The sequence below is a fragment of the Pinus tabuliformis genome, chromosome 4_1 (assembly GCF_031772625.1).
Source record: "Pinus tabuliformis cultivar Carrire ecotype Pingquan chromosome 4_1, CPIR1, whole genome shotgun sequence".
Lineage (NCBI taxonomy): Eukaryota > Viridiplantae > Streptophyta > Pinopsida > Pinales > Pinaceae > Pinus > Pinus tabuliformis.
Genome location: NC_142303.1, coordinates 462788146 through 462802069, shown reverse-complemented (window position 1 = coordinate 462802069; position 13924 = coordinate 462788146). Strand labels below are relative to the sequence as shown.

Sequence of the window (13924 nt, the reverse complement as noted above, 5' to 3'; positions counted from 1 at the left end):
ACCATCAACAACTTTCTTTACCTTGTAAAGCCAACAGGAACTCACAACTAACTTGTTCTCTGGTCTTGGAACCACGTCCCAAAAACTGTTACGAACGATGGAGTCATACTCCTCCACCATAGTATCAACCCAAATCGGCTGCTGCACTGATTCCTCAAAGGAAGATGGCTCGGTCTCAACACATTCCCCAACAAGGGCCATGTATCCAGTGTACCTCTCAGGTGACCTCCTTTTTCTGCGCTGAGAAGATGGTGCTCCCACATTCTCTCTTGCATCCTTCAACAATCTGTCAGCTTCTCTTGTGTGCTTCCGTCTATCTCTGGAATACTCTGCTTGAGTGGATGTCTCCACTCCTGGAACCTCTGCATGCGGCTGCTCCGCATTAGTCTGAGGCTCCTCCTTAGGAACCAACAGTTCCTCCACAGCCTGTAGTTGGAGCTCTCTCTCAAGGGAAACTCGCATGGCCTTCTACTCATCAAACTTGAGATCTCTGCGAACCACTATCCTCCGACTAGTAGGAAAGTACACCTGATAGTTGTGAGGTGTATCAGTGTGCCCCACAAATATCCCCAACTATTCTGTCGGCTCAAGCTTCTTCCGTGCATCCTTTGTTACATGGCAATATACCGATGAGCCAAAGATCCTGAAGTGACCCACATCTGGTCCCTTACCGGAGAAATCTTCCTCTGGTGTCTTCATCCTAAGTATGTGATGCAGGCTTCTATTCTGCAAATAGACCACTGTGTTGCATGCCACAGCCCACAAGTGAAGTGGTAGGCTTTGGTCATGCATCATTGCCCGTGATTCCCTTACAATAGTTCTGTTCTTCCTCTCGGCCACCCGATTTTGCTGTGGGTTATGAGGTGCTGTCAACTCTCGTTTAATTCCTTCCACTACATAGAAGTCCTTAAACTCTTGAGAGACATATTCTCGACCGTTGTCGCTTCTCAAAGCCTTGATCTTCTTCCCTGACTCTTTCTCGACCAAAGCTTTGAACTCACAAAACTTTATGAAGGTTTGGTCCTTCTTCTGCATGAAATAAATCCAGCGTTTATGAGAATAGTCATCAATGAAAATCACAAAATACCTTTTCTTCACTGTGGATGCCGTCGAGAATGGTCCACACACATCATTATGAACTCGCTCTAAGATAGCCACTGCTAGACTGTCTCGATCATGAAAGGAAGACTTGGTGTACTTTCCCAAGGTACAACCTTTGCATGTGTCAACTTGCTCAAGTTTACCTTTGGGAAGTCTTGTAGATATCTGCTGCATTATCTTCAAAGCCCCATGATGCAAATGGCCCAACCGCCTGTGCCACAACTTGCCAATGTCTTGGCTTTGCACCCATTCTGCTTTCGTACTCAATGCACCTAAAAATGATGTGTGTCTCTGTCTCTAGCTCTTGTTGGTGACACAATTGGTAGATCCTATCCTATCCTGGTATATGGTAGCCCGTCTCTATCCAGAGTCTATGAGAACCAACACGAAATTGTCCCAGTAGGATATTAAGTGAATGCATCCAGTGTCGACGTGTGTAAGGGGGTTGAACTATGATGCCATCCTGCAGCTCCAAAAAGTGCAGTGAGTGATGAAATAATGTAGTCACAAGACAACCTATCAATTAAGGATGACAAAATGAATGAGGATGGTTTGTATGAATGAAAGATGAATGATGCTATTATTGATAAGGATGATGTGGTCTAAGAGATGACCTCATTAATGGAGACAACTTGGTCAAAGGGATGACCTCATCATGGGGATAACTTGGTCAAAGAGGAAAACCTTATTAATAAGGATGACTTTGTCAAAGAGGAGGAATACATGTGGGGTTGCTTGTCCAATGAGGATGGTGTCATCAACGTGTTATGAAGGGGAGGAAATTAAAGAATGAGTTTACAACATTGACAATTGGCTTAGAGACATCACTAGAGATGCCAATCTAGTTGTTGCCTTAGCAGGACAATCTAATATAAAGGAGAGAGTAGATGTTAGCTCCAAGTTATCACATTGAGATAGGTCTATTTTGTATTTTAGTGACTTATACATTTGATTTCAAGAGTCATTATGATCTAGTTAGTCTATCGATCATGTCTTTATTGGGAGTGAGTGAAGTCATGAGGCCATCAATACGAAGACGTCAGCGGAAAATCCTCCTTAGAAAGTTTTTAATGCGTCTAAGAGAACCCTTGTTTTCAAATTGAATTGTCATCATAATTGGAGGCCTTGTTGTGTTTGTACTTCAAGTTCGCACCTCCATCTGTGTTGATCACATGTAAATAAAGTACATTGACTCTTTAAGTTGAATAAGAGAACGGTAATATGTTTTGTTTTCTTATAATGGATGTTGTTCTATTTTTATACTTGTTTAAATTATACACGCACATATTCATTCTTACTTTTCTCTATTTCATTGTAATTACTCTAAATTCATAACTTTGCCTGATTTTGTATTCAACAATTGCTGTGCATACACATCTATCATCAAAATGAATCTAATGAGAAGACAACTCCAATAAATACCAAAATCTGGTTGATTGTATTGCTAATATGCTAAGAGATACAAATGAGAGAGCAATAATGATGCAAAATCCTAACAAAATCCCAACTGAAGACTTAAGTCACTAATAAATTCATTGGGCCCTCGTTATAAAAAAGTGACAGTTTTAAAAATATAATCTTAATCCAATATCATGAGCATAAGTATACAACATTCCCTCCCCTTAAAAAATAACTTTGTTCTCAAAGTTGGAAAATCAAGCAATACAGGTCAATAATGAAGAACTGTTGGAAATGCTGAGAAAATTCATAGTAGCCCCATTAAAAGTGCAAAGTAGTATATAATAGCCCCCAAAAAGCAAAAACATGCTTCTAGATTTTGTTGCAGCATCAGTTTGCCTAAATTTTCAAGCTGAACCCATCTCCTGGCCTCTAGAATGGATTTTGAAGAATGCATACAAAGAAAAGAGGGGTTATCTCCATATAGTACGAGGAAGCTATGAAGCCAATGAGCCCTTTAAAAGTTTAAACATGTTTGAGTCCATTGTCTTGATTTAATTGGAGAGGGATTTCTCCTGGTGGTTTGTAGAGTAGGCTCCTATGGCAATAAGCCATCGAACATCTAAAACATCTCTACTCTTCCCACATCTATGACATAGCAATCATCCTTGAGGATATACTCTTTCACAGGAAGTTTCAACTTGTGCACCTTCACATTGAACAAGTTTATGGCTTGAGAATCAAGATGTTGGTGGGAAAGCATTTAGAAGTATCTAAATTGGGAGCTAAATAGTTAACATGTTTCCATCAAGAGTGTTTAGTGTACTATCAAGATCAACCATAACAAGGATCCTTTGTTTTCTTATATGGGGATAGGACTTGAAGGTATCTAGTCTACCCTGGTTAGTCATTACGAGATGGGAGATTGTAGGTTCTATTGTTACGAATGGTGCAAGGGATTCGTCTTGTGGACTAGAGACAATTATTTGGTTCTTTAGGAAGATTTTCCTTTGCAGGTTTATAGTCAAAGTCAGATTGGTGTAGGTTTTTAGCCATAAAAATCTTTTGAGTATTGTTGGCATGACCCTTAAACTAGGTTTGAGTGGTTTGACAACATTTACTATAGAGCTTTGATGATGGGGGATCGAGGCTTTGGATGAAATAATAGCTAGGGCTTTGATTTGTGGCATTCAAACTTTCCTTGGCCCTCCTATCATATGTATAACTGCTTAATAGCTTCAACATTATTCTAAGCTCTTCAAGCTATAGTAATAGCTTTTTTGAGAGAGTTAGGTTCAAAGATTTTTGTCCGACTTAATTTGTATGTTCAAAGGCCTAGCTTAACACCTCTCTAGTTTGTTTACAAATTTCTTCTAACATAGGCAGTTTCGATTTTGACGAATTTGTGACTATCTCATTCCCTTATTTCAAAAGACCATAATAACCTTTCCATTCTCATTGGTGTAATTATCAGATATTGTGCTAAAAGAGGGTCCCCAATTACAGTTTACCAAAATTTAAGCTAATGTTGGTTGCTAGTTACTAGATCAATGCAATTAGCTCAACTCATAATTCGTTGCATAACCCACATTGATGGCATGCACAAGGACTATATGTTTCTATTGTGATATCTGGACTTTATTAAATTGCTTTGGTTTCCTTTTGTTGCCCAACTAATGTTTAGATTGAACCATCCTTTAGGGGCATCATACATTATGAGGACCTTATTAAATTTTGGTCAGACATAATTTGCCTTTCAACACTGTATCCTCTTATAGAGTTAGGTTCATTATATTGCTGGAATTTTTATCAGGGATGGTTGTTCTCTTCGTAAGTTGAATAACTTGCTTTTGGTGTTGGCTTTGTGATTTTGAAGAGTAAGTGGTCTCTGCATACCCTTGTAAAGATGTTGTGAAAGGAATTTGTGTTGTGCACTCTAAGGCCTTTCTTTTTGTGGATGTTAGTGAAACTTTCATGTAATATTTTTTTGGACATATTGTACTTAAATCTCCAGGCCAACATTAAGAGATGCTTTGACAGGCTTTCTTTTTCTTAATAGGTCTGTGGTTCAAAAACAATATTCAACTACCTGATAAGCATGGATACATTGTTTTATTATGCCTTTGTTTATGCAGCAATTAATTGACAATCTAGATCGAGATCTTCAGTATGCTATAAAAGTGGAGGGGAAGATGGATTTGGATTCTGTAATTAACTACGAGGAAGTTAAAAATGACATAAAGAGACAGGTATGTTCTCTCTAGATGCGTGCATTTCAATTGTCTTTAACTTACAAAGGAGTTTGCGACTTCTGAAATTCTACTCTCCACATCGTTGAATGCAAGTTCCTCCATGATCTACATTTTTAGATTTTGTTTAGTCTAACCAAGTGTATCTGATTGTACATTGCATGCAAGTCTTACGGCTTAAATTGTGTGGAGTCATATTTATTTGGTGATTCTTACATAATCTCATTTGTTCTAATTGCTACAAAATATGGATCTTATTTCCTATGAAATTGCTTGTAGATGTGGCAAGCTTTTTGCAGGGATGATCTACTATAAAGACTGCATGAAACTTAACTAGCCAAGCCAAGTCCTTTATTACAATATCTAGAAAATAAAAATTTGCCTCAAACACACTTTAAAATCTATAGGTCATTATCTTAGATAACAGCTAATAATATGGGAATTAATCAGTGTGAGCGATCATATTTTTTTCACATTTATCTTTATTTTAATTTATAGTTTATAATTTACAGTTGGAGTCTCTGCGGGATGTTCCGAACCGTGATGAGTGTCCTCTTATATATCATTTAGATGTTGCAGCGATGTATCCTAACATTATCCTTACCAATCGACTTCAGGTATTGAACTTCTTTCAATCCTTATGGTTTCTCTTAAAAAATTTGTGTGTGCAATGAGGACTATTACTGTTGAAGGTTGCCATTATCTCAATTATTCATGAAGTAAATATATGACCAAATTTACTTAAACTTATTGGTAGGATCTGGTTGAATCACTTGTGATTTGCTTCGGATTTTGAATGGTAAACTATGTGAAACAACAATTCATTTATTTCTCATCTATTGTTTTAATCAAACATGCAGCATTATCTATCTGAACAAAATATAGTCATAAAAAGATTTTGGTACTTAGTTACAGAGCTGGTTAAATTATTATGTTAGATGATTTTCTTCCAACGTTATATAATAAGACTGTTTAATTATAGATATGTATTAGCTAATTTTCAATTTTTTGCAAGTCACATGAAGTCCAACCAGTCCTGAATTTGATCCATGCAAGGTAAAAATGTTTTACCATTCATGAATTTGATTCATGCAAGCAAAAATGTTTAGTGATGTTTTGGATCCATGATATGAAGCATTTTGATTCTTTTTGGTGGAAGGAGAGGTACATTGAATAATTGATTATTAATCTGTGAGGAAAGGTGTTATTATTGGAATTGAGCAGTTTCACACATTTCACAAACCACAGTATGCTACCTGTTGGTATTGACCTTCATCAAGGTGTGTATATACACTTGTGTAATATATTTGACTTCTGTTTGTCCATTTTGAGTTCACCAGTCTTAGCATCCTCTTCTTTTTCTTCGACTCACTTTTATTTGTTTGCTTTGATTGGTTAAGCATACCTTTTGACTTTCTTGACAATTGTTGCTTTAGTTGGTATAAAATATATATATATATTTGGTTTGTTTGAATGAATGTATTTATAATCGAACAATTTCAAGGGCTTGATGCTACACATTTAGATTGCTACTCACTGGGTGACATATTGTTAATTTTAGTTAACAATAGTATGTTCTATGCTTAGCACAATTACTTTAATGTTCCTTAAGCAGCCCAATAGCAAATTCCAATTTAGATTTTCAGTAGCAATCACATTAACCATTAATCACATTCACAGTAAAAGTAGATAGAACATGAAACAAAATGTAGAAGACAAGACAAGACAAGAGGACACCAGATTTGGCGGATGCCAAGGAAAAACCCCAAGGTGGGGAAAACCCTTTGATCAATTCTTCTTATTATTATATCAAAAGTTCAGCAGAGAGAGAGAGAGAGAGAGCACAAAAGTCAAATTGACTTGCCCAATTTAAAGTCGAAACAGTCCTGTCAATTTCTGCAGTCAACTACAGTCAAACTTCAGCCCTAACCAGAAAGTCAATGCTGTTTCAATCAGCAATAAATCATCCTCAAAACAGCTTGGTCTTCCCCAGTCAAACTCGGCCTGATCAGGAGGTCAAAGTCAACCAAAAACAGCTCGGTCAAACTCAGTCAAAGGAAATGAAAACTGCTGTAATTTTCTGTGGTCAAACTGCAGTCAACCCTGAAGTCAGTGCTGGTCAAACTGCCCAGATTCCCTCAATTTCTGTTCCCAGAAATGCGGCCTAAAGAGACAAAAGATCCTCCAAAAATTGCTGTCAAAGCTGGTCAACAAACCGTTGGTCAATGCTAGTCAAACTTCGTCTGTTGCCTGCAATTTTCGGTCCTGCAACTCAGCCCAGAAAACTCGTCCTTGCCACACGTGTGAGAGAGAGGAGCTGCCCAATAGCTGTACAAACCAATGAGAGAAGGAGAGAGAAGATTGTGAGTGATGATGATGCCAAATGAGGTGTGAGGTCACTTGTATTTATACAATTCGCTGTGGGTGAAGAGACATGTCCATTGGGCTTCTTGAGCCTACATGTTGATGTGGCCGACCTGAACAATTTGCACGTGTGTGGGCATAATTCAAAATCACACTTCCACTTGTCCAAATGAGATGATCTTTATATCAATTTTGGTCCTCTCGAAAAGAGGAATTTAATACAATTATCATCTCCATCAAATGAGCTGTCCCAAGGTGGAATTTGGCCCTAGTTGCCAATTTGAACACATATCTTCATTGACATCAAAAAATGACCTTAGGTGGTTCAATTTAAAAATCTATTCTAGTTAGAATTAGATAGTCTCATTGGAAAATTTATTCTAGCTCTGGTTTACCCACAACTGGTTGGATATCTTGTATCTCTCTTGATCCTACAACCTGCTTTTGTCACTAATGGACATTAATAAAAGAGATTACAGAAATATTAGAAAGCATAAACTTACACCTGAAAACTCAGAAAAGTCTGCAACCTAGAAAACTTGGAAAACATAAGAGATATCGGGAGAAATTGGAAATATATGCAATGATGTTTTTAAGCATTGCTGCTATAATAAATCAAAATTTATGTCAGCCAGCAATAGGATTTCTGTATTTATTAATTAGTTTGGTGGAAATATTATAATACATGACCTGGAAGGAGTTAAAAATCTTAAATATTTTAGTCCTCTGTAGTTGCACCGCAGTGGTGTGGTTTCTGATTTTATCTTCCAAATGTTAGGTTCACAACGTAGCTTCATTTCTTTCAGTACGATTCTTGCATTAATAGTCCCTCATTTTCCATTATTTTGTAGAGTTAGAATTTACTTTTTTGTAGCTGTCATCGTGTTTAGCTTTGAAGGCAATAATATAATATGTTATTGCATGACTTTAATTGTATCCCAAATTCTATTCAAAATAAAATAATATATTTACAATGTTGCTGATCTGTACCCTCTTTATTTGTAATTTATTGTTTGTTCTTGTGCTCCCTATTACAAAGATATGACTGAGCTATAACAGTAACTCCATACTCAGTCAACCAATTGCTTAAGTAGAGAGGAGACATTAGAATCAGATGTATTTTAAACATGTGGGTTTGCTGAATAGAAAAGTGTAAATTTCGGATAGTAATTTATGAGTGGTAGAAGTTCCTTTTGCTCTCGAAGCTATATTCTCTTTGCTTTGTAAGGGTTGAACCTTTCTTTGAAATGCCATCTCAATAATGGATTATGGTTTTGATAGTTTGATACTAAATTTGCACATATTTTTGTTTGTGTCCAGCCCCCTTCGATAGTCACAGATGATGTTTGTGCAGCATGTGATTTCAATCGTCCTGGTAAAACATGCCTTCGACAACTTGAATGGGTTTGGCGAGGAGAATCCTATATGGCTACTAGAAGGTTGGCTGGCAATTTCCTATTTTCTGCAATGTATAAAGGCATTTTAAGCCCAAGTTCAAGAGTTTTGAGTTAATTTTCTGTATAGTATAGTGGATCTTCTCTATGATCTATAGAGAGGGGGTATACTAGTAAGTTTTCTTTCATGTTCGTATGGCCTGTATCTAGTGGATAATGTTTTTTTTAATATAGTAGTAACACCATGCTATGATGACAGTGAATACTATCACTTGAAAAACCAAATTGAATCAGAGCAAATTCCCACTCCAGAAGGTCAACTGCCACGCTTTTTCCGTGATCTCCCTAAGGAAGAGCAGCAAACAAAACTTAAAGATCGCTTGAAGAAGTACTGCCAAAAGGTAAAGTCTGGTGTTGTATTCTGTTTTAGTTACTAGATAGTGATAATTATTATAATGTGATAGCTTTAACAAGCGTTTGAAACTTTTTCTTGGCAGGTTTATAAACGGGTCGTTGAAAAGCCAGTCACTGAACGACGAGTTGCAGGAATATGCATGCGTGAAAACCCTTTCTATTCTGACACTGTGCGCAGGTTTGGCCCACTGCATTCATATTATTTCTGCCTTAAATGGCTTGTATTTTGATTGACGGCTAATTATTTTATTTCCTTTTGGCAGTTTTCGTGACAGAAGATACGAGTATAAAGGTCTCAATAAGGTCTGGAAAGGCAAGTTGGCAGAAGCAAAGGGCAGTGGAAACCCAATAAAGGTTCAAGAAGCGCAGGTATTCTCTTCTGTTCTGGTTGATGCTTTAACATGTCTAGTCATGAGAGGGTTAGTAACTAGTATGTACTACCTAACGTAATTTTGGGTCTTCAATATAGCAAAGTATTATTATGGGCTTTTTGAAAGGGTTTTGGGGATTCACTTGTCCTCACCAATATAGCTTGAGAGTGATCCCGTTATGTGTGCTTCCAGGATATGGTGGTGGTTTATGATTCTCTCCAACTGGCACACAAGTGTATCCTTAATTCCTTTTATGGCTATGTGATGCGCAAGTATGTTTTCTCATGACTTCATAGTTTGAGTGCTTGCTATGTGATATAGTTGCACACAGATAATTCCTTTCTCCAGTGTTGGGAAATTAATCTTGCTGTGTAATCAATTCAAATACATGTTCTGTATACAGGGGGGCTAGATGGTATTCAATGGAAATGGCTGGAGTAGTTACGTATACTGGAGCTAAGATAATTCAAAATGCCCGCTTGCTTGTAGAGAAAATTGGAAAGCCTTTAGAGCTGGATACAGATGGGATTTGGTGTGCATTGCCAGGGTCTTTTCCTGAAAACTTCAGCTTTAAAACCATGTAAGAGTCAACTCTTTAAAGAGCCTTGCTTTTTCCTGAAATTATTTTCTTTAACCAACGCTGTTTTCTTAACATATGTCAATTCTGGGATTTATGATTCAGGATAAATGAGGTGGAAGCTTTTCCTCAATTGCTTTCCCCAGCATTCAAATGTGGAACCTATATTTAAATTAATGAATCTGAGATATGATGCTTAAATTTCAACATATGTCACAATCATACTGAATGATGCCATCAAACATGTTAATATATTAGGATTTGATCGTTTGCAAATCAGAATTACTTATTGCAAGTTGCAACAATATTGTTACTTGTGCCTTGCTTTGCCAGAAAGTTGAGTGACTGTATTATTCTGTTTTGGTTCAATATGTAAGATGGTGCATTGCTTGCTACTGTTCTACTTGCCTTGTCTACCTTTGTAAGCTCTGCATGAAAACTTATTGGTATTTAGTCAGATAAGTACATCTATCCTTTTTGATGTGGTGGATTTCTTAGGCTCAAATTTTTTGGAGCATCCAGGATTTTTTCTTGAGCAAGACTTGGTTTGAGAAGTTTTTTAAGAAGTTCAAGCTGTTCCTGCTCTTTATCAAATTCGAATAGTTGTCCAAAGTTAGATGAAGAAACAAGGAAGACACACAAGGAGTGTACTAGTAAACCCAAAATTTGCTATATTGTGGGTCTTGCAAATAACATCTTTTGAAACATTTTAGAGTTGATAATTAAAAATAATGTTTTTTTGGGAATATACATCTTCTATTTACATATTTTTTTTTAGAAAAATCAGTACAGAGAAGTGGAAGGGTTTGTGCAATGGACATCATAACCTCTTTCTCAAAGCTACTGAAACTGAAATGATATCAGAATACACTGTTGGATACAAAGATTACTTACCCTTGTTCAATGGGGTGCCCTTAGCCAAGAGCTGTACTTCATCCCTCCACATAGAAGAAAAGGTAGGCAGAGTTCTTCCCTCATGATAAAAACAGACTTACTTTTGAGTTTCCAGAGGATGAATAAGGTTGGGATCCATAGTCAGTGCTATGTCACAAAAAAAACATTACAGACCAGAGAGGCTATCTCCAACCAAGGTAGAATGCCAGTGAATCTTGCCTTGAAATAACATTGAATGCTGATCCTCAATATAACTTCAGCAACATTTGGCAAACTGACACACCTAGAAAATGTGCTTCAGTTTCTCTGGTTGATGGCAAGGAAGACAAATGCCATTAGAAAGTGTACTCTTGGCGAACTTGTCATTTGGATGGAATCCCTTGATAGACCACTAACCATGCAAGAACTTTCAGCTTATAAGAAAACTGAACTACACAAACATTTATAAGTTCATACACCCATCTATCCTTTGGATCCTTTGACAACCAACATGTATTAAGGACTAGGGATAACAAGTGCCTTTGATGAAACATTGAATACAGTGTTTAGCAGTCATACTAAAGAAGCGATTGACCAAAGTGCCAACACCAATCCCTCCAAAATGGCCCAAACATTCCAATATTCATTTTAAATAGCTTAGACTCCATAATAAAGCCTCTCAATTTTGTAGTTGAGAGTTGTTCAGGTGCAAGGAGATCATACTCATGTGCAAGAGAATGCCGCTCCTTGGAGTGAGGCAGTGTGCCACAAATCGCCCCATAAGAAAATTCTGTTCTCCCCTAACTTGCGACATTGATAGTGAGGCAGCTCGACAACACAAAACCGTAAACCTGCCAACTCTAGTGGGATGACGGGGCAAACCTCCTCTACTGCCTTGCCAGTGCCAACAACAAACTAGATCTACAATAACCTTCCAGTCTGACCAAATGCTCTTGAATATGAGTGAATCTAACACGATTTTCTCATCCTTGTGAAGGTTGCATGGGTTTCAATGGATGTGGCTCTTGCATGGTTGGATTCCTTTTTCTTTGCTTCAGGTGTTGTGGTTAGTGCTCACAAAACAAATTTTTTATTGATTGGGATAAATAGTGTTTTTATTAGATAGAAAATTGAACTTGACCAAGTGTCATTTGTGAGAGTTAGATATAATGATAAATGTATATACTATAAACAAGTTGCTAATAAAGTTAATACACATAATTGTTTACAATCTTTTTTTGTTTTTTTTGACCTTGGGCCTCAACATTTTAGAGCTGTTTTTCATTTTTGTTTCACTTGGCCCATGCTGTTTTCCTTCTTTTCATGTCTTTTGTATCTTTCTTGTTTGAATAACATTTTAGTAGCTAGTGGTGCTTTAGAGACTCATAGTTTTGTGGCCATCAATTGTACGCTCTAGTTCCAGACCTATTCCTTGGTCTTCTGTGGACAAAATATTCAAAACTGACCGGGTCAAATCAGTAACCGGTCAAACCGGCCAGTTCATTAGCTCGCATGGTTGAACTAGTCATTAAACTTGGTTAGATGTCTTGGAGGGCTAGGGTTTTCTTCAAACCGGCCATATACCGTCTAGTTTGTGACGAAATCGACTGATTTTTCCATAAATTGACAGGTTCATTACCAGCTTGGTCGCGAACCTTGCGGGACATGTTTTTTGGCAAATGTGAGTGGTTTTGAGGCAAACTAGGGGCTATTCCCCTCCAAAAACAACATCTCCAAGCCTTTAAAAGCACGCCTGCCCTCTCATCTGCCTCACACATCTCAACCCTAGCAACGCTGGCAATCAATGGTAATGTTTAATTCTTAAAGTAAAAGTGACATTTTTTTCTCTTTCATTTTCATCTTTTTATTTAAATTTTTAACATTACCATGAAATGACTCAGGATGTTTGAAAGTGGTTTCGACCTCATTGGATTTCATATGGAGAAACTAGAATTTTAGTTCTCACTCAAAATCCAACAGACTTGATGGTTTTCAGGATTTCAGGATTTGGGGGATTGCAATGCTTCCATTTGATTCTGTCATGCGTGAGGGTATGAGAATGGCATTTGATCAAGAGCATGATGCCCTTTAGGTACCTTGATGTTGGTGGCATTGATTGCTGAACTTCGTTGTTGTTGGTCGTATTGATTGTTGAACTCCTCTACCATGACCTTAACAAAATGTACCCTTCACTCAAAAGAAAATAATTGGTTAGGCATGCTAAGCTTTTTCTGCCATATTATAAGGTTGAGGAGATGAACCCTTCACTCAAACCAAAATCATTGGTTAGGCATGTTAAGCTTTTACAATTTCTACCATATATGTCCTAAGGCTCTCTGATGAAGGGGCTTTGAACCCTGGACCTGCAACTGCATCAATCATAGCTTGCCAATAAGGACTTCTGGCACAGTGGAAAGGTATGTTAGAATAGTACCATAAGTTAACAATGGCCTTCCTTCCCTAACTATGGATATTTTTTTTTCAAACCAGTGGCATTCAAGGTAGGTTGGGAACCGGGTTTTGTGCGGGGAGCCAAAAAGGTGTTTATGTTTCCACCTCCAGTGTTGAATGCATGAGGATTCATTTGGCCTTGAGTTTGACTTGGACTTGGAGGCATGTGTGGGAAACTTGGGAACAACATTGAGGATTCAACAGAGGGAGATGACAAGGGGGTAGTGGAAGAAAAACCGTCAACTCTAGGAGTTCCTATTTTTTTTTTTTTTTTGCTTTGCTTTCTTGGCATTATGCTGACTCAACATATCAATGGCCAAGGTTGCTTGGTATTTGACAAAGACCTATATCATGGCCGGGTATTTGAGCAAGGTGGTACTTGAATCTATAAATGCTTACACTACATTTCACTTTGCAAAATTTACAGAGGAGCTTGGGGTCTCCAGGAATCTTGTCACAATAAGCCCAAGCAAAGTCATTCTCCCTCGGCATTGTTGTTGTTTTGGACTTGTGTTTAAATTGTGGATTCTATTAAGATTTGTAGGTGTGCCTTCTGTTTAATTTGGCTCCTGTAAAAGACAATAAAAAATTAAAATTAAAAATGCCATATATGTTTGAACTTTGAAGTTTGAAATTTGTATTATGTACCTAATCTAACTAGTTAATTAAGGCAGGAATCATGCTAAATAACTGGAGGCGGCATATAGATTACGACAGGCTGGGCAAAATATA

At 37.4% G+C, this 13924-nt stretch overlaps 1 protein-coding gene across 1 annotated transcript in view; it reads left to right on the top strand.

Moving 5' to 3' along the window:
• Nucleotides 1–8348: 8348 nt before the first annotated feature.
• LOC149176426 (DNA polymerase epsilon catalytic subunit B-like) overlaps nt 8349–13924 on the top strand; it is a 75332-nt gene continuing 69756 nt past the window's right edge. The window contains exons 1-6 of the mRNA XM_089419908.1: nt 8349–8551; nt 8766–8907; nt 9004–9098; nt 9184–9289; nt 9484–9563; nt 9695–9871. Of these exons, the coding sequence (XP_089276034.1) occupies nt 8538–8551; nt 8766–8907; nt 9004–9098; nt 9184–9289; nt 9484–9563; nt 9695–9871 (614 nt within the window). The 5' untranslated portion in view covers nt 8349–8537. The remainder of the gene's footprint in view (nt 8552–8765; nt 8908–9003; nt 9099–9183; nt 9290–9483; nt 9564–9694; nt 9872–13924) is intronic.